The following is a 26,744-nucleotide window of genomic DNA, read 5'->3' as shown; positions in this document are numbered from 1 at the left end:
ATTGCGTGGGTCTGTTCAAAAATAGATCACAGATGACGTCAAAATGTGGTTAAAACAAAGAAGTGGCGCAGAGCCGCAGGCGAGTGTGTCACTGATGTTTTTAGGCATTCTTAAGTTGTGAAGAGCTCTTTCTCTCCGTTTCTCCATTTTTATTCTTTGTAAATAGCTCTTGCTAACTTTTTTTCGAGGCTTTCACTTGCTTTAATCCGAAATGATGTCACAAACATTTTCAAAACCGCGCTCTATGTTGAACAAAACTAAAAGAAAACAAGTTTCACGTGACGTCATCCATGTAACTGTAGTCCAATAGATCATAGGCAACGACCAATCACAGCGCGCGTAGCATTCACTTCACTGTATAATGTGCGTTGCTATCGTTACCTTAGTCATCGTATCATCTACATATTACCATGGCATGACTGGGAATTTAAGGTATCGCCAAAAATTTAAATCATTTGTTAACACAAGGAGAGCCACGGCCCCAGCTTTGTCCTTACTAGGTTACTTAAAATAAGTCTTACTAGGTTATTGTCATCGGTTGGATGAACCATCACTATTAATTACTTTCTAAGAATGTAGTTTCTACTAGTATGTATGCATGACTTTTTTTTCAGTTCTGTCAAAATGACGGCGAGTTACACCATCAGTATCGCATTCCTTTTTATGCTGTTTCAAATATTCACTGAAACACTCTCTCAACAATGCATCAATGGTGGGTCAGAGGAATCCATCTTAGGTTGGAAGCTGCAAAACCACGTCTACACGACGCTAAAGGCAAACTTTGGATATGAGTGCGTACTTATTTGTCGTCAGGACAGCAGGTGCCAAAGTTTCAATTGGGTGATCTCTCTTAACATGTGTAAGTTCAGCGACAGAACCAAAGAAGCCAGACCTGAGGATTTTGTTCCCGATCCAGACAGATATTACTACAGGCGAGACAGGAATCGAGGTGAAGTTTATGTTAGTTAAGATCTCTCAGTATTGAAAGAAGTTTTTAAGGGGGCCCAGTGCAATTTTCGTGGCGACACACCTGGAGGCATCTAAATTTCAGTCATCATTCCCAGGAAATATTTACGTTAATTTGTTACAAAAATTGACAACTTAACTGATCAATAATACACGACAAAAAAGGCTGTGCGTTTTAAGAAAGAGGTACTATGTATGCGCGAAACTTTCATGTCCAGCCAGAAAATAACTTGAAAATGACAACATTTTTACGCGATTCAGACCTCGTAATAAAAATTAATTATCGGCATCCTTATTATTGGGTGTTTTTTTCAGTGTTGCGGAAACTATTGTTGGTTCGCTTCTGTGGGTAGTGTCTAATCATTCTTATGTATAGTATTACGTCATTTTTAGTGCTTGCACCAATCCGCAACACCAAGAAACCACCTTATTGGGCAGGTTATTCTAAAAGAAAAATTCGTGTGTTTACTTTTAGTCATGCCGGGAAAAGCATTATTAAAACTTCTCCTCATTGTTCGGTAGTTTTCTATTTCATTAAAAATCGGTGCCGCTGCTGCTGTCCTTCGATAAGATACTCCGGCCAGTCGTCTACTTCGTCTCTCATATTATAATCATCCATGGTTTTTTTAGCGGAGCACTATGCGTAAGAAAAAAAGGTAACCCATAGATGCGAGAAACTTGGTAAACAACTGAAAACACATCTGTCCATCCCCGACATGTAAGCCGGTGTGAAGTTTTGCATTCCAGCATCCGCGCGTTTGGGCGGTAAAACACATGGCCACCCGGACTGTTAGAGAGAAAACAACAACAAACTTAAGCCTAGTCTTTTTTTTTTTTTTTTTTCGACTAAATCTTAATTAATGTTTACACTGACGTGGATAACAGAGAAAGAGCTAGAGCTAGAGATAAAAAACAAAGACGACGAATTTCGTTGAAAGAACAACATGAAAATTATGTAGTGGCGTTGATAAATACAGTCTACTTTCTTTTCTTTAAACACTATAACATTTGACATTTTAGTTTATGTACGTAAGAATGGCTCAAGGTTTGCTTATTTTTCCCGTAAATCACCTTGTCCTTCCACTGTATCAAATGTTAGGCACAGAATTGAAAAATTTCTTCACAATGGTTTCAAGTTTATTTATTTAATTTTTTTTTTTTTTTTCGTTTGAGTAAATTATAACTTTCTTTACGAGAGCTTCGTTTTTTGTCTTGCCTAAATCTATAAAAATAACTAAGATAGTACGCGCGCTCTGATTGGCCGAGAGCAGTGTTTGCATGAGAGTATGTAAACATGGTTGTGGCGTCAAGTTGTTTCGTTTTTCGCGCGCTAATCACGCAAGCACAAATTTGAAAAAGTTTTCGAGTTCAAAACTCAAAAAGTTTACTTTATTTACCCATTCCTTCGTCGGCTAAAAATTTGGAAAATCGTTACAAAGAAGGTGTGTACATTTTTCTTCGCTTAAGCTGACCGTTTTAAGCGAGAAAAATCCGTATTTTGCAAAGCATCTTTTTGCAAAACAAGAACTGATTACGCGTGCAAGACTTCGTGGACAAGATTTTGCGACTGGTAAGAATTTCTCTTTTAATCAATGCCTTACAAAGAGTTTTACGTTTTTTTCTCGGGAAAGTTATTTTATAAAAGCAATAGAAAACGTTTTCCGTGTTTGCATAGCCTGATATAAACATGAGAGGGGTTGGGAGAATTCGAAACAGTTATGCAAACCCGAGACGAAGTCGAGGGTTTGCATAACTGTCGAGAAAATATTAGAGTTAAATATTAGAGTTATATTACCTATCCAAGCCCTAAAAACAAGTGCAGTTTCCTCGAACGGACCAGTTTCTTCATTCAATGGTCGTCTACAGTAGATAGCCGACAATTTACGTGCATCGCCGGAACACTTGCTCAAAAATATTTGCTCGGGCGAGTAGATGTGGCCTAACTTAAACAGTGCTCCAGTACAACTTGTCGCTAATTATTGATTATTTTCGAGATCGTTTGTGCTTTTATATTAAATAAATTGGAGGAAGGGCACTATAGAATTCTTTGAAAAAACTTCACCAAACGTGCATATTATTGATGTCTCAAAGTTTCTATCAATGATTATCGATTCGATGCTGACAATTTAATTTCAGAATAACCATTACATAATTAATGGAACATTTTCTCTTTAGTTCCTCTTGGATCCATTCCTGAGCTTCCAGCTGAGACATGCAAAGAAATCAAAGCAAGTGAAGGGGAGGCAAAGAGCAAGAAGTACTGGCTGAGTACCATTAAACCTGGTTCTACTGTGCTCGCTCATTGCGATATGAAGACTGAAGGTGAACAAATTAAAAAAATATATCTTCATAAATTAATGGTGAGCGTCTCCTTTCGCGTGCTATTCTCGCGTGACTTCTATTTTACTGAGCAAAATATTTGTTTCCGAATTTACCTAATGATATCTTGACTGTCAGTTCTCTATTTAGGGGTTGTATTCTTTTATTATATTTTTTCAATTTACCATTTATATTTACGCTTTGATCTATTCTTGGTTTGCACGTGACGTCAATAAAAATCAAACTAAAAAAACTATCGATTCTTCCGAGTTTCTACTTTCACGAGGTATTACAGCACCTAAACACCTTTATATAAACAAATTTTTGGTTCCAAAGGGTTCTTCGTTCTGCGAGAGAGGACGCTTGAAGTTCCAGGCTTTTGCTTGTCGCGGCATTTAGCTGACGGCCAGGAGAGCTCTTAATATGTGGGTTAAAAACATTACCGATTTTGGGAGATTTTGCTACCTAAACATTCCCTGTTTCAGACTAAATATTACTTTAATCTTTATGAGTTCCTCAAGGGCAGAATTCACGCATTAGTAGAAAAACTCGAAAACAGATGTTTCCGTCGGTATCCGGCCGCCATATTGGTGTCCATACAAAGCTTTATAAATTTACTACTAGGTGAATCGTTTTTCCGAATATCTCGCATTTGAAATATTGCAGAGACCTGATTTTAGCCCAGATGTTTTGTATATTTATCTTCTCTCATTTCCCATATCCTAGACGTTCTGTATTGAATGGTTTGCATTTTTATTTTTCATTGCGTGACAGTGCAAACCGAGAATCCTGACAGGATCTTATAGCTAACGGATTCAAAGCAGCTTTTAGCATGGTTAGAAATAAGTATAAAAAACTGGACAAAGTTAATGTTCGGCCGAATATCTGTAGAAAACAAAGCGAACATTTTTCAGAGGAAAAAGCTCCCGTGAACGATTCCCAGTGCCAGGAAATACTCTGGCTGAAAGTAAAGTAAGTAATGGCGTCATTTCGTCATTTCGTCATTGTAAGCCTGATCATAACAAATTTTCAATGTTATCTAATACAGCTGTGGCAATAATTTTTCGAATTCTTTGTTAATGGCGACGTAGTTTGTGCTCAAACTTCTGAGGTATTGACCCTGTTAAAACCCTATAGAGCCACCTTCGTTCGAGGAAAACGAGCACGGTGATACTTTTCTCGTGCAAATAAAGGTATGTCATTTTGGACCTTCTGTAAAAGCGTTTTCTGTACTATAACCCTGACGGTACTTCGGAGGCTAAAGTGGATAACGGTGTCTGTGTGTTTGATCAAACACATCCTGCCCAGTCAGCTTCAACACAGATTGAATTGCAGTCTGAAATGGATACCAAGGCGCAGCTTGTAGCAAACCTGAATAATAGACCCTGATCCACGCTGTTCTGGTTAATGAAGACAGAGAAAAATGCAATACATGCATGACCATGTAGGGAAAAAGCTTACAGATCAGAGTTATAGTTTAAAGAAAAAACAATTCATTTGAAAATTGAATACAATAAAATCTGTCACGGCTTTCAGTGACAAAATTATCCGCATACCTGTAAGCTACTATGCGATAGCTAACCACTGAGACCTTCGTGTTTCTCCCTCTTTCTTCTCTTTTATGATCTTTTATAACCTAAGTCTGTGTCTTTGTCCTGTCAATTACGCTTGATAAAGTGTTTTATGAACATTTCCTTAAAAAATTATTCGTGCGTGTGTTGCTAGTAAAGGGTCGTAAAGGCAGGTTTTAAACAATTCAAAATACGATAATTGTGTTATTTTTACTCAGATGTCGACGAATGCACTGCTTCCTCTCCCGTCTGTGATGTCAATGCTCAATGTTCGAACACTCGTGGGTCTTATAGCTGTAGATGCAAAGTTGGTTATTCTGGAAGCGGAAAAACTTGCAAAGGTCTGTGTGGTGGTGGTAGCAAACAGCTTTTGCAACACTAGAATTACTTGTCCCCAAAATTCGAACTGGTAGCTCGTTCTACCTACCACCTAGCTCGTTCTACCAAAACAATTTCAACGCTGAATTTTGAACGACTTTTAGATACGGACTTCTGCTACAACGATTTCTCTGAAATTTCTCTGGCATATTTCAGTACTATATTAATAAAAGCCGATACCAGAAATTTCAATAAAAAATTATGAGACAAACTTTTTACTGGACGTCATTTTCTGTAAACAGTAGGATCTACTTATGCGCTTATTTCGCTAAAAAAATATTTACCAGCAATGAAATCGAAGTATTTCAAATTATTGCTGAAGGATATAGGTGATTTTTTGCAAAGTTTCCGACCCATCGCATTAAAAACGGTAAAGTTATGATGAAAAGGTCGTCATAGCTCAATGAGCGTCTATTAATTGGGTCCAAATGTTATTACAGATGGTATCTTTATTACACTTGCAAGGTCCAGTTATTACACTTGCGCCTTCTACAAGAATTTCGAACAACATGAATAGTATGATTTCGTGCTAACTTTTTAAGGCCAAATGCGGAAAGGGTTAAGTCTGTCAAAGTTGATGTTAACGGCACTTCAGCCGTCAGCGAATTTCGCTTGCAAAAAACATGCTTATAAACATGCTTAACAGAGAGAACATAAAAATGTTTTGCCAATTGAAAGAAAATAAAATATTTTTATGTTTCTCATCTCTCTTTTGTTTATTTTCAGATATAAATGAGTGCACAGCTAACTCTGATAACTGTGACGTCAATGCTGTTTGTCAAAATACCGTGGGCTCTCACACGTGTTCATGTAAAGCTGGATATACAGGAAATGGAAAACAATGTCGTGGTAAGGACGATTTCAAAGAAATACAGCAAAAAAGACTGAAGGCCATTTTCAACTCACACTATCTTTTTCAGTACTATGGGCTCAAAATGACCAAGTTCCCATACTGCCGAAGTGCTTGTATTGATAGCGAAGACAGTTATGCCTGCGAGCAAGTTCTCTATTCAAAATTGGGAGCGAAGCGAGCCCCGCAACGAGCGGTTAAGGGGCAGGGGAAAAGAGAGGTCGCAACTGTCTCTACAGGTTTTTCATTTTTGGTTCAACTGGGCGAAGCGAAATACCATTTGGCTGAAAAAATAACCTTCCTGCCATAAACATTTTCTGCAAATTTACATACAAAGCTTAAAGTGCTTGGCTCCGAGAAAGAAAACAGGGCGAGGAAGAAAATCGCTCTTGACTATCTTTCCATTCCTTTCCTCATCCCTCGATGAACCCAACTGAAGAGGTCTTTCGTTAAGGCTGGTGAAGAGTGTTATATAAATAATAATAATATAGCACATAATAAATAATGACATTCTGTTGAATTTTTCACTCCGATGTTGGCGAATGCACTGCTTCTAATTCTGCCCTTCGTGACGTCAATGCTCAATTTCCGAATACTCGTGGGTCGCGATCAAAGTGCGTTAAGAAGGACCTGAGGAGGAGGCAGAATTAGTAGTCAGAGCATTGTACTGATTATCAGTAAAATTCAAAAAATGATTGCAATGAACAAAAGCAGATTCCAACAGTATTACATATCACCCTCAAAAAACTACTTTTTTTTTAATTTGCACTTTTAGACGTGGACGAGTGTTCCAAAAACGTTCACTCCTGTGATGTCAACGCTGTGTGTACGAATACCCCAGGATCGTATTCTTGCGCATGCAACGCTAGATATTCAGGAAATGGTACAACATGTGTACTTGGTAAGAAAATACTATGCCTGTGACTTACCAAAGTTTCGACAAATTCAAATAGAAGTTTATACTATGAAATTTTAAACATTTAGTACTTTGTCTTATCTCTAATTAAACCATCATCTTCATAAAGAGAACATGGAACTGTTTTTTATGTAGAAAACACGCCGCAAGGCACGCGCATACGTAAGGCATGGATGGCAAATGATTTGGTCCATGGATATGATAGCGTATGGCAGCCAGTCTTCATATAAGAACCCTTAGGTGTTCTGATACTTTTCTTCGAGATCAATTTGGTTATGGGTTGCTCAATAAACTCGAATTTAATGCCTCGCTGCCCCTGATTCACTAAATCATAGACTCATGCCAAAGCTTCAGTATCCTTAATAAAGAAACTCAAACAGGCAAACAAAATTAATAAAGTTATGTTATGTGAACAAATTTTATGCTTACTTTCCCTTTAAAAAAAATACCCGCCGAAGAACCTCTCCGAAAGCAGATTAATTACACCAGTAGCTCGAATTCTTTAAATCCAACATGAAGTTTCGTGCTATTCTACATTGTGCTGGTTCTAGACAGTCCGTTGGAAGGTGACTAATCTATTCAGTGATTTTTTGAGTCTTTCGCTCTACAAAATAAGTTCGAGTGTCAAAATACCACATTTATTTTACTAGATGTAAGCTTGGCAACGTAGCGCCATTAAATAAGAGTCCAAAATTGAGTTTTAAATATAACTATTTAAAATAATAATATAGAAATAACTTTTAAAAAAAGCGTTAAATTATTTTCTGCATCAGTCACAAAAAAACAAAACCCTATTCCTTCTACTAATTGAAAACAACGTACAGTGAAATAAGTTAGCGACCGAATGCAGTTGATCATCAGTACGTCAAGTTTTTTTAAGAGACAGGGGCCATAAGTAAGAACGTTCATCTGATTAATTACTAGTTTTTATTTAATTTTTTTGTTTTGAAAAAAATATTCAGTAAATCGTCGTTTTTCTGTTCAGTATCATTCAGAGCTGTATTTACAAACCTCGGTGCGAGTGGAAGACTGGGTCCAACTTCTCTTGGTAGTAACTACAGTGGACAGGATCATGACGGTCAAGTTACATTGGTCAGCGGTATTCAACAGTGGACTGTACCACACACAGGTGACTACCGAATAGAGGCGATAGGAGCTGCAGGGGGGTACGACGTACGCAGTAATAGAGGACAGTACCAGGGAAGAGGTGCTAGAATGAAAGGAAGTTTTCGCTTACTGAAAGGCGAAAAAATTCAGATACTTGTTGGTCAAGAGGGTGGAATCAACAGACATAGCCAGAGCTCAGGAGGCGGTGGAGGTACTTTTGTAGTGAGAGGAAGCAACACATCTTTGATAATAGCTGGGGGAGGTGGTGGCATAGAAAATGCTTACTCCAGACATTCAGGATGCGATGCCTCCACAGGGACCGCAGGGAATCCTGGGTACAGGTCGTGGTCAGGAGGAAGTGGTGGACAAGGAGCAACGACCGCTGACAGCAGTAACTCAGGTGAGCTGAGTGTGTGTCAAGATGAGTAGGGCCACCACGACAGCAATCTTCGCTAAATCTAAAATCTAACTACGTCCGCCCTCTTCAACAATTAAAACGTTCATCAAAGTAAAGGAACTTCATACATCAGGCCTTAATAGCTGCTTAAGACTTTCTTGCCTTGTTTCCTCAAGATTGCTCAAAAGAAGTGTAGTTTAAATTTGTTTAACTTTCAATAATACATGAAATGAATTTATATTTGTTATATTGTTCCTCACAATAAGAGTTAGGTTTTAATGACCTTGACCAAATCCCCTGATTGAAATTGGTGGTATGCATTTGAATTTAACAAGTAAATAGGCATATTAGTGACACAGATCGAGGCCTAAGTGATGTGATTACTTTTATCAACAGAATCTTAATTTTATTTGTTAAATGAAAATGGCCTCAAGAAATCCACCTGCACATGTTATCTTTTGTTCCTCAGTGAAGAGTTACTGATAATAATGTTATTTATATTTTAGGTGGAGGCGGTGGTGGCTTTTATTCCAGTGGAAGAAGCTCAAAGCACTTCGGAGGCTCAATGGGGTATGGCGGAGAAGGAGGCAAAGGATTTCTTCAGGGAGGAGTGGGTGGAAGAGCCAGGTATTACAATGCCGTAGGCGGCTTTGGAGGGGGAGGTGGCGCTTATGGAAGCGGAGGGGGTGCTGGAGGTGGAGGAGGCTACTCTGGGGGAAGTAGTGGGGATAATGAGAATGACTCCTGTGGAGGAGGGGGAGGATCCTATAACACTGGAAAGAATCAGCAGAATGAATGTTGTTATAATACAGCTGGACATGGTCAAGTGACTATAACATTAATAATATATTACGGACTGTAACTTAGCAAGTAGTGTGGTTTAACTAGTTCCTAAAATTTTAGAGCTGGGTATATTGGTGTACATGAGAGATAGTTGTTAATGTATTAAGCACTTTACACTTAAATGAAGTAAAGGAGCGTAACGCTAATGAGAGGGGCGACAAATGAATGACAGATATTGCAAGTTTCAACTAAACGTTTTTTGTCACGGGACTGACCATCGGTAGAAGTCTCGGTTTTCACTCACGTGAGAAAGCAGAAATAAAAATGGAAACCTTAGAAAGTCTAGAATCTTGGAAATGAAAGAAGATAAAAATACAAAAAGTCTTGCCAAGAATCAGGTCCATGGTCTATGCAATAGTTCATATGCAAGATATTCGGAAAAACGTTTTACCCAAATTTATAAAGCTTTGTATGGAGACGCCATGTTTGTGTCCCTTTCAGGGGCACAGATATGGCCGCCGGAAACCAACAGAAACATCTGTTTTTGAGTTTTCCTACTTATGCGTGAATTCTTCGCTTGAGGAACTCATAAGGATTAAAGTAATATTTATTCTAAGACAGGGAATGTTAAGATAACAAAATTTCCAAAAGTCCGTAATGTTTTTAACCCACATAAGAGTTTTCCCGGCCGCCAGCAAAATTCCGCGTCACGCAAAAGCCTGGAAATTCAAGCGTCCTGTATCGCAAAACAAAGAACCCTTTTGAACGGAAAATTTGTTTGTATAAATGTTTTAAGGTGCTCTAATATCACATGAAAGTAGAAACTCAGAAGAAGCGATAGTTTCTTAGCTTAAATTTTGGTGACGTCATGTGAAACCGAGAATACGCCTTTCTTTTGGACCAATTCCCGATATCAAATCTCGGCTTCTGCCTTGTTGCTAATCTAAAAGTCACGCCTTTATTAAGAACCAATATCAAAACTAATATGATACAAACTAGAGTGCGCTAAGATTTCTACTCATTTTTTCTTTTCTTTGGTTCTTTTGTAGCATTTTGGGAGACATTTTCTTTCAGAGCGGAGGTTCCCTTTAATTTAATAGTGGGCATCAAGCAATGTCATGTTTAATTCAAAGTTTATTGTAGTCAGTTGTTGTTGTTGTTGAACCATATTATACAAGATGAAAAGTGAGCGTTCTTCCGAGCACCGAGATGGTATAAAACTGTAATTTCCTCAAATGCACTGCCAATCAATCCTTACTGTAATTTCACTCCCCGCCATAAGAGAACCATTTGTATGGCAAGTGACTGAATCTTTAATATTCCACTAGACCGACAACAAAATCTTTCAAGGCTCTAAGACCTCACTGAGTTTTTCTAAGCCGCCAGCCGAGGCAGAAGGCTATATTAGGATGCTATTTTGCTTTGCCCTTTGCGGTTTCAATACCTGCCGTTTATATATTTATTATATAGACACGACTGTTTTACAGGAAAATATACCACTCGTAAAATTCATAAAAACTACATCCGGGACCCGAGTGGTTTATTTTCCATAATCTCACATGAGAGTTTATCGATGACGTAATTTCAGTCATTTCCCTCTATTATTTTATCGGTGTCTTTTTGTCTATATAATAAAAAGAACATTACACAGCGGCTTGAAGATATGAATTTTATTTTCTCTTGGCAAAAACAATATTTTACTCACTCGCTGAGCTCGTTCGTAAAATATTGTTTTGCCACACGCAAATAAAATTCATATCTTCGCGCCACCGTGTATAATATCCTCCGTTTAGTATTATTTTCCATATTTACGTACAGCTATTGTACTTTAACTGACGTTATCGCATTTTAAGGCCTCAACCCTCGGCGTCAAGACCGCAAGGTCATATGGGCATCCGTCAGGACTGTGAGTACTTTTTGATGACCTCTTAAGCTTGTTTGTTTTGTCTCCCAACTGCGTCTATCAATTCCCATATTTTTACATTTTTAACGTGATATGTAACCACACTATTTTGAAAGGACAATGGCCGAACTCTCTTGAAAATTCCGTCACACGACGAAAGGGAAAGCAAACGATAGAAGCTATTTTAAGTTATCTAATCGGTCATAACAATATCACGGTTGTTAATGCTATAAAACAGTATAAAACGTCACGAACGTTTTATTTTTGCCTTTTTATGACATAAGAGATGCTTTAATGCTGAGTTAAGTACAACTTTGCGATCCTGTAGCGTTAGCTTTCTGACAACTTCAACCGAAAAATAGTACAATTATCACAAAGAGAGCGTTTTAACGAAAATTTAGTGAAAGAAAAGAAAGCGTAATGCAAAAGGAGAGTTTAATTGGCTTGGTACACCAACATGGCCGCCGTCAGGTAATGTGAAAACAGTCTATGTGTTAGTAGCTTCGTTCTTAGTCGAATACTTTCTTTCCTTTTTCTACTGACGCCTTGACGGAAGCAAGGTGCTCTCTAAAATAATTATCCTTTCACATAGTAGAAACAAATGCTCCAAATCATGATCATTATCAAATCGTTTGTTGGGCAAACTAGCTATTTCTTGGGGACAGTGAGAGAATCCAGCAAAACAGGGAGAGAATCGCTCGAGTCCACGAAAGCCCACCTTATACCATCCCCTCGCTGACGCTGTCGATACATAGTGGCCGTAAACGTTTGCCGTATGGTAATCTAATTTGTGGCGAAAATTAATTGACGCTTGATCCTCATCTGTCGTCTTCCCTCAGTTTGGTTAGTACCAGTTGCTTTTTTTTGTTTGCTTTTTACTGTAAAGGAAATATTTGCTCGCAAATAGGATTTTTATGCGTCTTCTTCCTATTGAGTAGTTTTAAGAAAATAACTAAGATAGTACACGCGCTCTGATTGGCCGAGAGGTGTGTTTGCATGAGAGTATGTAAACATGGTTGTGACCTCAAGATGTTATGCTTTTCGCGCGCTCATCACGCAAGCACGAATTTGAAAAAGTTTTTGAGTAGAAAACTTGACAAGTTTACCTTATTTACCCATTCCCTAGTCGGTTGAAACTGGAAAAATCTTTGCAAAACATGCTGTGTCAATTTTTTTTTCGCTTTGGCTGACATTTTAAGCGAGAAAAATCCGTATTTTAGACAGCTTCTTTTTTGCAAAACAAAAACCAAGAGACTATAAAGGGGACAGAGAGGGCATCCCCCATATACACCCTATTCCATAGGTAATTCGTCTCGAGTTATTTTTAGAATCGGGATAAAGCTACCTCGCGCGAGGCGTGGATGTTTCGTGGAGGTTTCGCATGACCAAACGCTGTGCAAAACATGTCGGGCGAGAGGCAATGAAAGCGTAAAAAGATCGAGAGCATTCCTGAATATTGCAGCGAAATGAGTCGGCGCTCACCTGGGAAAAAGGAATCGCTGGACTCTTTGACAACCCGTGAAATCAGTTTAACTCGAAGTTGTCGTAACCTCAGTGCTTTAATAAAATGAGAAATTTCGCCGGTCTATTGAAACCGGTCGTTTGTACAATTTAGGGAGTTTAAGATCCAACGACGCGGACGACAACTAGAACGTCAAAAAAACAAGAGGTTTAATTAGCAAAACAACAACTTCGCACGTGCAACACACTTTTTTGTTCATTTCTTTCCCGTTTTTGCACGACTACGACGTGAAAATGCCTAATTTCGCGTTTTATGGAGGACGTAAATAAGCAACGACGAAATTTTATTTCTCTTTCTGAGCTTGAATATGGTCCCTTGAAATTCAGCTTTAGGAGGGTTCGCCTACAATTGACAAAGTAAGTGGGTAGGAATAATCGCTATAAAGACTGAAAAAAATAAACATCAAACCAGAAATTGCTCTCTTCAAACTGTAAATTATAAATGATCCTGAGAGAATATTCAGTGTGTTAAGGATTTCGCCGCTCTACTGTTAGCTCTATACAAGAGAGGAAGGGCGATTCTTTTTTAATTTCGGTTTCGCTGACACAGCTTTTGCAGGAATCTCGCTGTAGTCGTTTTCGTCGACAAAAGGAATAGCAAAATCGCTGTCCGCGTCTTCCCCCATTTTGTTCTGCGTCATTTCGTGAAGGACGCGTGGCTCTCAGCGTGGGTCATCCACGCGGAACATATTCGCGCTATGTGATTGGCTGTTGTCTAATTCCCCTTGAGATCTGTGGTTTTAAAAATAACTCGAGACGAATTACCTATGGAATAGGGTGTATATGGGGAATGTCCTCTCTGTCCCCTTTATAGTCTCTTGCAAAAACTGATTACGCGCCCAAGACTTCGAGTACAAGACTTCGCGACTGGTGAGAATTTATCTTTTAATCAGTGCCATAACAAAGAGTTTTGCGTTTTTTCTTGGGAACGTTTATCTATAAAAGCGATAGAAAACTTTTTTTCTCGTATTTGTATAGCCTGATATAAACACTCGAGGGGTTGGGAGAATTCGAGACATAACTGTCTCGATTTTTTATTCTCACAACCCCTCTCGTGTTTATACCAGGCTATGCAAAGACGGAAAACGTTTTCTATTGCTTAATTATGTCGGTAGGGGCCTGTGGGATGGTTTTTATTAACATCACCACCGATACCCTTCAGGAATTTTTGTAAAAAATAAATTAGGCTGGGATTTTGTCCGTAGTCATTTACTCCAATTGTTGAATTTGCCCAGTAAACATAACTCAGGCAAACTAAGGCAGCATTTTGGGGTTGTGTTAATATTTTGATGGGAAGAAAAGGCATAAATTTTAGTTTTTTTGTCGTTTATGTGTCGGCTTCTGGGATAGCGCGCGTCATCATGGTTATGATGGTAGGCATTTTCAGTATTAACCAATAGGATCAACGATTGACCGAAGAAACAACAAAAATACTCGGCAGTCATTGTTTCGCCAATTCGTAGTATAAAAGCGCTAACAGTTAAAAACTGTAGAATGAATAGCGAAGAAAATACCGTACCAATTTCCCCTCAATTTTGCAAAGATATGGCATGCTTATGTTTATACTTAGGTAAAACATCCTTTTCTGCAACCATAGATACGAATGCCTTCATATAACAATGCCCGTCCCTGATAGGTACAATACTTTGGACAAGTACGGCAGTAACATCCTTAATGAACGCTTGCATGTACAAACGGACTTACTTCAAAGAACACTATAAAAAAATTAATTATTACCTTAGTCTACATGACCCCGCGACAATCGGTCACGTGTGGTGCTCCGGTGGACACAACGACATCATATATACTAGATATAAATTATTGAATGCCAGCTCACCTTATCATGACCTTTCACATCCTGGCAGCAGTTCTCCTCGAAGTCGATAAACCTTTCGATGTTCTTCCGACTAATTTCCGCTTCTTTCTGGCCAATAAGGTTCCTCATAAGGCTCCAAAAACTGTCATTTTTGTCCGTGACTGACAGCGTAGCATGAGGTAATAAAGCACAAAAGCATCGCAGCACAGTCGGTATCAAACACTCCTTCATCGACAATATTTAGAATCAACGAGTTCAGTAACCTCCTCCGAAGGAAAAGGGTAAGGTCATAATATGGATTTTGAAATAATTACCTTCATCGGGGACAAAGATTAATTTTAGATTCCATCCTCAATCATCTACTTTGTAACCAAAAGGTTACATTTTCTTAAACTATTAACAAAAAAAACCTGATGTGACAGTGAATTTGTTGGTAAAGCTATTCACTTGATTGGCTGCATGGCAATTCCATTTCATGCTCCTATTTCGGATTAAAAGGCACAACTTTAATAAAGAAAAAAAAAGTAACTAAAAAAGATATCTAACAATTGAAAACAAATGTTCAAGCGCTAGTATTTCTGGGACCTTTTTATGGACGACTTGTTCTTGCATACTTATACTAAAAAAGGTATTGATGGCGTTTTAATTTTTATCTCGGTACCAATAAATCAGACGGCTTTTATAATTTTTTGCGCAACACAGCGTAGCAATGTTGGAACAAAGTTGCAGCCATTCGAAACAATGTCGCAACAATGTTGAAATGATGTTTTGCCTTAAAAATCTTCGTTGCAAATCGTCCCGTATAACACCTGAAGGATGCTCTGGTGGTTCTACACTTTTCGTGTATGTATATAGTCCTATTTGACAATTCAGCAGTACCTTTCTTTGATATCCTACTGTTATATCTTAAATGACGCCATTACGAGCTATTACCATCTTGATACATCCGGAGACGAATTCTGGGGATTACCTCTCCCATCTTTGTTTGCTCCAGTAAAACATGATTGAAAACAGAACATTGAATAGTCCGACAAAAGTGCCAGTTCTTTCTGGGGAGTATTTGATAGTAACGTAGTGCAATGAAACAATGCTCTCTAAATTGGACAATCATTTGGGTTTTGTTTCCATATTTATTGTAATTCCAAAGTCTCGCACGTATTGGAAATGAAAGACCTCAGTTATTCTTTGAAGGGTTTTCTTTTTTCTTTCCTTTTTTTCTCTACAACAACCTCAAGAAAATTTTTATTATTATTATTTTAGAACTTATAAGGACATTTTTAATTCCTATAGGCGAAAAATAAACATCGCAATTAATTGTTCCGCTAAGTATGTTTTTACGGCATTCTTAAATTTAGGAGTGCTCGAGTCAGTGTCCATTCTTTTCTTTGGCGCAAAAAGACCTTTTGTGACAGTTGATCGGGTTACGGTAAGGAAAAACACCCTACTAGGGGGCAGATTACATTAAGAGCAAACCGCGATAAAACAATTGGTCTTAGTTTATTTGCTGCAGCCATAGTCACCTCGGCTCTCTTAAAGTAATGACTTCCCGTTATTTCCATATCAATAATGAAATACAGTGCTGAGTGACAAAGAAATCCTCACCATTCAGTACATTCTTTTGTGGTCGCACGTTATGACCGTCCCGAAGTACGCAAACCGACATAATCAGCTGTCTAAACTGGAGGCAAACTGTCCAACCTTTTGAGTATGTAAAATCGGGATACTTTTTAATCACCGACGAATCACGCCAGGGACCGAACTGACGAGCCACAAGGGGGGTTGTGGGGGCATGCTTCCCCAGAAAAGTTTGAAATCTCGATGCTCTGAAACGTCATTTCTAAGGTTTTAAGAGGACAATTCTAAAATGTTCGCTGTTCATTTATAGTCATTTCATGGTTACTTTTATTATATTTGCCTGACTGAGCGTACAAGAACTCGATTTTATTTTATATTTCATGCCGTTCTATAAAGTTTTCTGGATATCATATTCAGTTAGGGATACTCTGCATGATGTATTTGTATAAGTATAATAAGAATTCATTTGAAAATATCAAAACAGATATCAAAATCGGGGATTTTTCTTATCCCGATCGCATATTGGCGGGGATTCAAGATTTTCAGGCAAAATCGGGAAAATCCCAACGAGATCGGGATAGTTGGACAGTCTGAGTGAAGCTGTTTATCAGTAGATCTCAGATTGTACTATTCTTGTCGCACTTTCCGTTTAAATCATTTCATAGTTTTTTTTTTATTTATTTATTTTTACTTAATTTATTCTTAATTTACACTGTGCACGCTTTTGATGTCGGCCTAAACTTTTGCGGCTTGTCAATTCTTCAAAGCTCATGAATTTCATCAAAGTTTACAAAATAATAATAATAATAATAATAATAATGTTTATGATAAAAAGAAAAAAACTACCGGTACCTTAAATTCTTACAAGTTTCTACATGCAATCTTCCCCCATTTACGTCGACAGTTGTGAGGATCCGTATGAAGATGAAGACTGTTCATGTGATAGCAGCTCTTCTTATGATGTCCTGCATGGTCGGTATGTCAGAAGGTGGCAGGAAAGTGCAGAAACGTAGGTGATAGACTAAGAAATGATTCATAATGATCAATACCTTTGCAAAAAAGATATACAAACACGGATCATTCAGCAGCAAAATTTTAGTGTTTTAAACTAGTGCTTCACTTTAAAGTAACTCACCTTTCTCACTTGGCTCAAAGCGAGACAGGAGGCCTTAGATACGTTTGGTTTCAAATTATTTATGTTGCAGATAATACTGACCCCGTATAAATAATTATGGCTAGGAAACAAAGGAAACCCTTAATCAATTTAAGTTGTCTGTAGCGTACTGGTTAAATTACACTATTCTCTCACACTTAAGTTATAGCTTTCAGAACTTACAAATTGTATAAGAAGAGTGCGAGAACAGGAGACAACTTCCTCAAGGCATCCCCATTGGACTGGTGACGCCTACCCCAGGCCAATTCGCGCTATCCGAATTAAAGCTAAAAAGGGTTGGAACCACGAATTCTCCCAACAAGCGCAAATTCTCTCAACAAGCTTCTAAGCTTGACGGGTGACAAGCGATCTCGATCGCTGAGGACGGGTGGGAAGTAGATTGGGAAGATCTTTGAATGAAGGCTCAACTTGCCCAAATTGGAGTTGTGAAATTCCAAAAAAATGTGCGCGAAGCGCTAAAATTGAAAAATGGCACCAAAGTCTAAGTAAGTTGTAGCTCACTTGAAAGAGAAAGATTCTTTCTGTGATCAGTATTCTGTGCATTATCATCTATTATCTCGATTTCATTTTTCTACAGAAGAAAACGTAACATCGTCAGACAACACATTCATGTCAACGTGGAATGAAACTAGAATTGACAATATTAATAGACTAGTACTTTAGCTCACCATTTTCTTGTTCCCTTTATTTTTCAAGAACTCAAGAAATTGCAAGCGAAGGTTAACGGTGGGTATTTTCTCAGTTGTAAGTCAGACTGATGTCAAATTGGCGTTATTAGTTAACAAAAACCAAGGGGACTAAATACTTCTTATCTTGATTGCGGGAAATCTGCATGACAATTCCGATAATATCTTCAAAATACAACAGCTGGAGAGAGGGCGAACAGAAACTCATCAGCAGTACAATCATAAATTAAAGCTCTAGCTTTTTTCCAATTCAAAACTTGGGGGGACCAAAGTGACTCCTCGTCTTGTTACAGAGGACAGGTATCCTCAAGGACGTATACTGTTACAAAACGCTTTTGTTGAAGACAGGAATTAAGTCCCATGCAAGCACTCGCCTAGCAGTTAATGTATCATGGTCTGATAGCCAGTGATCGAACATAAAATGTAAAATGTTGAACTTGGTTGGTACGAGCTGAATAAATTAAAGGGACTTGCAGTTACTGTAGTAGTTCATTAAAGGATGCTAGGTATGACGTACCAAATAGCTATCTATATACTAACTACTACAACACTGAAAGCGTAGTTGATCGATGGGCATATATCAAAATTTTCCATCGAGTTAGACTTAAAAGCAGTTCTGGTCTTGGGAAAAGATAAACGAGGGTGCATGTAATGGCCTCTTTTAGATCTTGCTGGGCTGTATGAAAGATTTGTGATGACCTCAGTGTGATGACCGGTATGACACTTGCCCTTTATCCGAGTTCTATTTATAAAAACAAATCATCACAAACAACTTAATCGTTTTGGGTTTTTTTTTACTGGGTTGATAAAAAGCGTGCTACAACAAACTGTCAGGACATTTTTTCTTCTCGTAGAACTGGAATCTGAAATTGATTCTTTGGAAAAAGAATTAAAAAATCAGGGCGCAGGTGAGTCAACGTTCAGCTGTTAACCTTAACCTTTATGTTGCTCCAATTTATTGTTGTGTGCAACATACTGTTACGACGTCAACGAATTAAATCATAACTAAACTAAAGAAGAGGCAGAGGGGAGTGCTGTTGAACATATCCAATGTGACAGATCCGAACAGATGGACGGACGGATAAATTTGTTTATGAAGGACGCTTCTCGCAATATTTCTACTGAATTGTAAAGACTTAAGAAATTGAATAAAATGATAACAACTGGCTTATAGAATTTAATGACTAAAAATTAAAATATAGAATGGCTGAAAAAGTAAAAAGCACAAGCGTTCATAAACACGTTCTTAAAACAGTACGTTTTACAATGTGGAAGGGTAAAATGGCCGCCCAGATTTTGTCTAAAATTTGTGGAATGGCGACTGCTGTTAACGGTCATGACCCATATAAATCCAATATCTTTAAAAAGGAGAACATAGAATGCTCGTTTTCATTTGAATGGTAACACCAAAGGATTTCGCTCACAAATTCAGGTGTGTTCCTCTCGGTGGATCCAAAAACGGATTTCGCGTTCGTTTCGGCAAATCCGGATTTTTGATCTGGTGAATCCTTTTTGAAAAAGGATTAAAGATCATTGGATTTGAAATCCGAAGAATCCGAATCCAGACTTTGGATTGGAAATTAGTCAGATGATCCAGCGGTATTCAGTTGAAGAATTCCCGTCGAGTTTCTAGTTGCTGCCATTTGCCGCAAAACATCTGAAAACACCGGAAGATAGTTCCTGGTATAGTCCAATATCCATGTGCTGACTAGTTATCGCTAAAGATCGCTTGAAAGCACAAATAAGTAAAGGGACAAATGAACTGCTCTCTTTCTACAGACTCGCTTGCAGACGCGACAGGCACTCGATCGTGCTACATAAAAAATCCGAGCTACGAAACTGGATCAAACTAGGCCGACAACCTTCAGATAATTTTCAACTTTAACGCGCTATTTTCATGATCTGTTTATGTTCCATCGTAGCTATTCGAACTGCCGACCACAAAAACCTGCACGGTATAATCGCATAATTTGTAAATCAGTAGAAAACATGTCATTTCTTGAGAGGCTGTCAAGACATGGATTGCATATTGCAGGCGTTTGCGAAAGGTTACCAATGAATCCAATTTCGGATTTCATGTTCCTTTCGACCGCGAAATCCGGCAAATCTCGGATCAAAAATCCGTTTCTGGATTCGCCGAAAGGAATACACCGCTACAACTACATACTAAATAAATATAGTACCACGTGAAATTACTGCTGAAGAGGTATCAATTGAATGGTCACACTATAGGATTCATCCACAGATTCAAAAGTCAAAACTACATGAGGAATAAATAGTACCATGTGAAAGTAAAGCTAAAAGGGTTTCATTTGAATGGTAACACCATAGGATATCATCCACAGACTCAAAAGTTGTAACTACAAACTGAATAAGTAGTAAAATGTAAAAGTAAAGAGGAAAAGGCTTCATTCGAATGGTAACACCATAGGATTTCATCCAGACTCAAAAGTTGGAAGTACATACTTAATACATGTAAATAGTATCACGTGAAAGTACTGCTGAAGAAGTTTCATTTGAATGGTAACACCATAATACTTCATCCACAAATCAAACTGAAATAGAGCTGTGTTAAATGATTTGTGGCCGGCCTGCGATTTAATACTGAATTTAACAGTCTCGGTGTGTGGTTTAATGTTATTGTTTTTTGTTGTTGTTGTTGTTTTCAGAGTTAAAGAACCTGCAAGTACATGGCTCGAACGATGGTAAGGTTACTGCTACTAAAAAGAAAATCGTGCCCACTCTTATAAACGCCCCTGTCCGATAGACAGGGTAGTTGACTCGCTTAGTTGGCCACTTAAAGTGACGTCGAAACGCAAGCATCTTACTATAGAAATCTAGGGCGTTGTCATGTAATTTCTCAGTTTTCAAAACCCTCTTTGTTCTACTACTTTTCCGTTTCTTTTTTTTAGAATGTCAAAATTACAAAAACCTGACGAGTGCTGACCGAAACGTGAATTATGGTAAAAGCGGCGTCGAATGTGATGCAGATATTGTTCCTGGGTGGTTTCGGTATCAAGGCGAGGCAGGAACACAGATGGCAACTACATGCCCAACACACTGGAGCTGTAACAGTAATGCGCATGGCTGGATGAAGGGGGAGCTGCCCTCACTGGCAGATGGACGGGTCACCAGGATGGCCTGTTTCCAATTTAATAATCAGTGTTGTTTCTACTTCAAATATATTCAAGTTAGAAATTGCGGTGAATACTATGTTTACTATCTCAATGGCACACCAGATAACAAGTGCTACGTCCGCTACTGCGGTAGCGATTGAATAAAGGGTACAAATATAAGTATTTCCTAAAAATACCAATATGCTAATTAAAGCTAAGGTTTGCCTGCGTAGCGGCGTTTTATCGGAGGGAGGGCAAATGAGCAGCATAGCTGCCAAAAGGCGCGCGAAGCACACTCGAACCATTCTCGTCCCCAGAGCCTCCTGTTCCCTTAGACGGCAGGCCTGAGCACGAGGACTAGGAGGCGCTGGGGACACAGGATTTAAAGTCCTAGATTTTAGGACTTCCGTTCATTTCTGATTTTCTACAACGTTTCTAATAGCGTTCACTTGCTCTTGCCGAAGTGTCAATGACTGTAAATTTAGGTGATTCCAATCCTCCAACTTACTTTTGAATCGGAAATGACCGGAAGTCCTAAAATCTAGGACTTCAAATCCTGTGCCCCCAGTTTGTCCCCAGAGCCTCCTGGTCCTCCTACTCAGGCCTCGCCGGCTAAAGGAACAGGAGGCTCTGGGGACGAGAATGCACTCGAACGAGAGTTGTCTCTACCTTGTTCTCCTCGTGGCTCTGACGCTCATTTGCGCGCTCGACAGTTAAACCGCCAGCTATGCAGGCTAAGCTAAGGGTTCAGTATGGTGGCAAATAGAGGGCGGTGGAGTGGGGGGCTTAGAACTTTAATGTCTAAATACAAGGAATATACGTCGTGAGTGCCAGTTCTTCTTTGAGAATGTAATAACAAAAGCTTGTTAAATATATCCAGAGCAACTGGACTATAGAGAGCAAAGGTGTCATTCCAGAAAGATGATTAGAATAAAGGGATTAACAGGAACAAAGAAAAGTCTTGTCCAGTCCATCTGCCTGTAGTCTGCGTAGCTGGTGTCGAAAGGTATTGGGGAGGAAGGGAAAAGACAGGGGGATTGGGGGGAAGTGACCAGCTTTCCTTTGCGGTCAAACTTTAGGTGCTTTCCCGACCGTATTCTGGAATGCTGGGAATCCTGAAAATTCGTTGGATTGATCTGCAATTCCAATCTTGGAATAAATTATATTCCAAACGAGCAGAATGCTTGTGCACCTTATGCTGTTCAATATCAGAAAATAGAATTTCATTTCAACAAAGAGTTTGCTCACTAGTTTGTTCGCCGCTGTACGGCGGGAGCATCTTAAGCTCGCTGTTCGGACCGGGGTTCGCAGGGTTGCGGCGGGCTGGTGCGCCATCGTAAATAAAAATCACATGTTCATCAGGGTCTAGGTTGTGCCTGGCCTGCTGCAAAAAGTCGTTAAACCTCTGAGTATCATTCCTCCAAGGATCCCAGAATGGAAAATATGGTCATTTGTTGGGGAAATTGCCATTGTGATTGTGACGTTTCTCCCACGATGTCCACAGACCTGCCGGTATGCCCTCTTCCCTCTTACGGTCGTGCGTGACTTCTTGCAGTCCAGATATTGTAACCGCATTCGTCCACAAAGAAGCTATGGTTTACCACGGCATAGCGCATAAACAAATTTGTACAGCCAGCCCGTCTCTTTATCACGTGTGATCTATTCTTCTCGGCTGGGAAAGACCTGACCAGTTTCACTCGGAACAGCATTCTCTCAAACGCACTTGCCACAGTGCGGTCATGGATTTTAGGCTCGCGGTTTATCTGAGCCAATGTTAATAGCAAGTTCTCGTTCAAAATGTCATTAAGACAATCCCTCATCTCGGCATCAACTCTGACATGGTTTCTGCCACCACGTGGTCTTTCTGCAATTCTTCCTTCCCGAATGTACCTGGCGACTATAGACCTTTATACCAATACTGCGGCCATATTGAATTAGTTAGATTTAAGGAGTATTATGGGATGCCCAAGGGGGGTATGAGCACGATCCGATATACTCGCTCAGTATTTATTTTTCGCTTTTCAGGCCAATTTTTCTGTAAGTTTTCCTATAAAAAGATTGTAATGGAAAAAAAAATAGTTATGCCATGTTAGGATGTAATAATGATCTCCTTTTTCCCGAGAAATCATGTGAGGTTCTCTTTTTGCCCAAAAGCGCACGTAAATACTGAGCGAGTGCCCCCCTGGGCATCCCATAATACTTCTTAAATCTAATAAACTGAATATGGCCGCCGTATCGGTAGAAAGTTTTATTCCTCTTGCAGTTGATCTGTTGACTTCAAGGGTGTCCGCTGCAAGCAAGTAATCTTCGTTGTCATCTTCAACGCTCTGATCATTCTCTCGCGGTGTTCGAGTGCTATTCTGTTTCTATGAGGCATGTCAAACACATGTACTGTACAGTACGCACCCGTTCAAACTGTAACAGGGACAAAGAAAAGACTTGTCTATTTCATCTGATATTTTGTAGATCTTTCTAGGTTGCCTCAGCAAAGCACTGTGATAGCCGTTACGATGACTTGCTCGAACTTGCCCTTCATCAAAGTTGTATATATCTAGAAAAACAAATCATCACAAACACCTATGAAGCGTCCTATGCTGTTATAGAAGATTAAGGATTTTTCCACTACAAAGTGGTTCATTGTAATTGTCAGGACATTTTTTATTCTCGTAGAACTGGAAACTGAAACTGATTCTTTAGAAAAAGAAATAAAATATAAGGGCACAGGTGAGTCAATGTTTTGCTGTAAACTTCAACCTTTATGTTTACTTTTTAAGTTTAATATCATTGTATGCAACATATTGTGGCGAAAAAACCACATCATGACCAAACCAAACAAGAGGCAGAAACTGCTGTTGAACACATCTAGCGAATTGGATGGATGGACGGACGGACATACAGACGGGCGGATGGACGGACAGAAGTAATACCGTTACACTAATACTGAATTTGTTAAGCTAAACAATCGAATAAAATGAAAATAACTGGCTAAGAATTCAAAAACTGAACATTCCACAAACACGTTCTTAGAGTAATACGTTTTCAATGTGGAGGAATGGAATGGCGGTTTTGTCTTAAATTTGTTGAATGCCATTGAACTGCTGTTAACGGTCTGAGAGTTTGGTACTCCGATATCTTTAAAAAAAAAAAAGCAGAGCGTAGACTGCTCGTTTTCATTTGAATAGCAACACTATAGGATTTCACCCACAGACTTAAAGTTAGAACTACATACTTACTAAATAGTACCATGTGAAAGTACTGCTGAAGAGGTTTCATTTGAATGGTAACACCATAGGATACAAACTGAATAAATACAGTGCTGAAGAGGTTTCATTTGAATGGTAACACCATAATATTTCATCCACAAACCAAACTGAAATCATGATAGAGCTGTACGTGTTAAATGAATTGTGACCGACCAACGATTTAATGCTGAATTTAATATTTTGTTGTTGTTGTTGGTTTGTTTTCAGAACTAAAGAACCTGCAAGTACATGGCTTAAACGATGGTAAGGTTAATGAACTAGTAAAAAGAACTTATCGCGTCTACCGTACATAATCTAATTGACGGCCCACTCTACTAAACGCCCCCTGTCTTATAGACGCCCCTCTAAACAATTACTCAAATTTAAATTTTAGGCTTGGCAGAAAAACGAGCAAAATAATTCAATTCATTCAGTGGCGATATATGGAGCAGCTGCTCGGAGGAGAAGTCACCAATGGTGCCTAACCCTGACCCCAAACAATACTGAAACAATTGAAAGAATGACATGCCATTGTTTCCTGCGACCAATTAGGAGAGACCTTACGAGCAGCTCCCACACTGCTCCATTCAGTTTCTAGCTTGAAAGGGTACCGGATTCTGGAATCCCAGAAATTTTTGCTGGTGGAATCCGGAATCAGCCACTTTTAGCTAGGAATCAGATATCCGACAAATGATCCAGAATCCACAGCGTGGAATCCAGAATTCAGGACTGTCTTAGATTTCCTGACAATGGGGCGATAGTAACTGTTCACAGTGATCTCGTGCTGTTAATTGTATAATTTGCTGTGCTAGCAATCAGGAGAAGGATATGATGATGGCAGGTAGTTGTGTCACTTACAGATGACTTAAAGTGACGTCGAAACGCAGGCATATTACCACAGAAAGCTAGGGCGTTGTCATTTCTCAGTTTTTCAAACCCTCTTTGTTTTACGGCTTTTTTTAGAGCTTTTTAGAACGTCAAAATTACAAAAACTTGACGAGTGCTGACCGAAACGTAAATTATGGTAAAAGAGGCGTCGAATGTGATGCAGATATTGTTCCTGGATGGTTTCGGTTTCAAGGCGAGGTAGGAATACTGATGGCAACTACATGCCCACCACACTGAAGCTGTAACAGTGGTGTGAATGGCTGGATGAAGGGGGTGCTGCCCTCAGTGGCAGATGGAAGGGTCACCAGGATGGCCTGTTTTCACGTTAGTAATCGGCGCTGTTTCTCCTTCAAATATATTCAAGTTAGAAATTGTGGTGAATACTATGTTTACTATCTCAATGGCACACCAGATAACTCGTGCACCCGCCACCGCAGTAGCGATTGAATGAAGGGTGTGTACCATAGATATTTCCTAAAAACACCATGTTAATTAAACCTGAATATTTTCAGCCTGCGTAGCTGGCGGTTCGTTTGCGAGAGAGCTTGTCAAATTAGCAGAGTAGCTGCGAAAAAGCGCGCAAAGCGAACGAGTGTAGTTTCTGCCCATTTTCCTCGCGGCTTTGGCGCTCATTTGCGCGCTCGATGAACAAAACCGCTAGCTACTCAGGGTAAGCTACGGTAAAGCAGGGTGGCAAAGAAGGGGGTCAAACTTCAATGTCCGATTTTCTTAATACACGGATTATCGTGCCGAGTTCTGCTTTATACAACAAAGGGAATGTAAGAGCATTATATTAGAATGTAAAGGCGTCAATTAAAAAGGTTAATAAAATAAAAAGAATAGCTGGGACAAAGAAAAGACTTGACTAGTTCATCTGCCTGTAGCCTACGTAGCTGACGTCGAAAGGCGTACGTTGGGGAGGAAGGGAAAAGGAAGAGAGGGGCGGGGGGGGGGGGGGGTTGAGGGAAAAGGGACCAGCGTTCCCACTTTCTTAATACAAGGATACACGTCGTGCCAGGTTCTTCTTTATGCAACAAAGGGAATGTAATAGCATTTTACTTTTTTAAATACGTTGTTCAAACGTTGGATAGCGCTATCCAACGGATAAATCACTATCCAGTGGATAGCTTAGTCGGTTTCCCTACTACTTATGCGATGGTGCCTGCAGCCTGCGTAGAAAGAGAGGAAGGGAGAACAGAGAAGAATTAGTGGAAAAGGGACCAGAGTTCCATCGCAGTCAGTCACACATTGGGTGCTTCACGGACCGTACTCGGGAATACTGGAAAGAGTAATCTGGAATATTTGTTCGATTGATCTTCTATTCCAATTCTTGAATTAAGGCAATGAATTATATTCCAAACGAGCAGAACGCTTGTGATAACACGGAATAATGACGTCACTTCCCTCGCGTCGCATAGCGGATGTCGTGGTCTGCCTTCGGTATCTGGTTCATTAGAAGCATTGTCCACACCCCGAAATTTTAAGGAAAACAAGTTACCTTTGGAGCGTAAACAGGTTAGGCAACAGAAAACATTA

General features: G+C 39.2%; 1 protein-coding gene and 1 pseudogene across 1 annotated transcript; one reads left to right on the top strand and one right to left on the bottom strand.

The window, feature by feature from the left end:
- The first annotated feature begins 617 nt into the window (after window positions 1–617).
- Window positions 618–21,476, top strand: LOC140945260 (uncharacterized). The gene is made up of 13 exons (XM_073394309.1): window positions 618–949; window positions 3,142–3,288; window positions 5,075–5,197; window positions 5,961–6,083; window positions 6,860–6,985; window positions 7,986–8,507; window positions 9,011–9,362; window positions 11,141–11,193; window positions 17,007–17,111; window positions 17,973–18,002; window positions 18,817–18,870; window positions 20,632–20,667; window positions 20,875–21,476. The coding sequence occupies exons 1-13, from the start codon at window positions 625–627 to the stop codon at window positions 21,237–21,239; spliced, it is 2,361 nt and encodes a 786-aa protein (XP_073250410.1). The 5' UTR covers window positions 618–624; the 3' UTR covers window positions 21,240–21,476.
- Window positions 21,477–22,236: 760 nt separating this feature from the next.
- LOC140945815 (uncharacterized) lies at window positions 22,237–23,455 on the bottom strand (annotated as a pseudogene).
- Between the last annotated feature and the right edge of the window lie 3,289 nt (window positions 23,456–26,744).

The sequence above is a fragment of the Porites lutea genome, chromosome 8, assembly GCF_958299795.1.
Source record: "Porites lutea chromosome 8, jaPorLute2.1, whole genome shotgun sequence".
In the NCBI taxonomy this organism is placed as follows: domain Eukaryota; kingdom Metazoa; phylum Cnidaria; class Anthozoa; order Scleractinia; family Poritidae; genus Porites; species Porites lutea.
Note: the sequence above shows the minus strand (reverse complement) of the source record. Positions and strands in the feature narration are given on the sequence as shown.

Excerpts from the sequence above, each read along its gene's own strand:
- LOC140945260 (XM_073394309.1), top strand. The coding sequence starts at position 625 with ATGACGGCGAGTTACACCATCAGTATCGCATTCCTTTTTATGCTGTTT. Across the intron at positions 950-3,141 it reads CAGGCGAGACAGGAATCGAG|TTCCTCTTGGATCCATTCCT; the intron begins GTGAAGTTTATG and ends TTTTCTCTTTAG. Across the intron at positions 18,871-20,631 it reads ATTAAAAAATCAGGGCGCAG|AGTTAAAGAACCTGCAAGTA; the intron begins GTGAGTCAACGT and ends TGTTGTTTTCAG.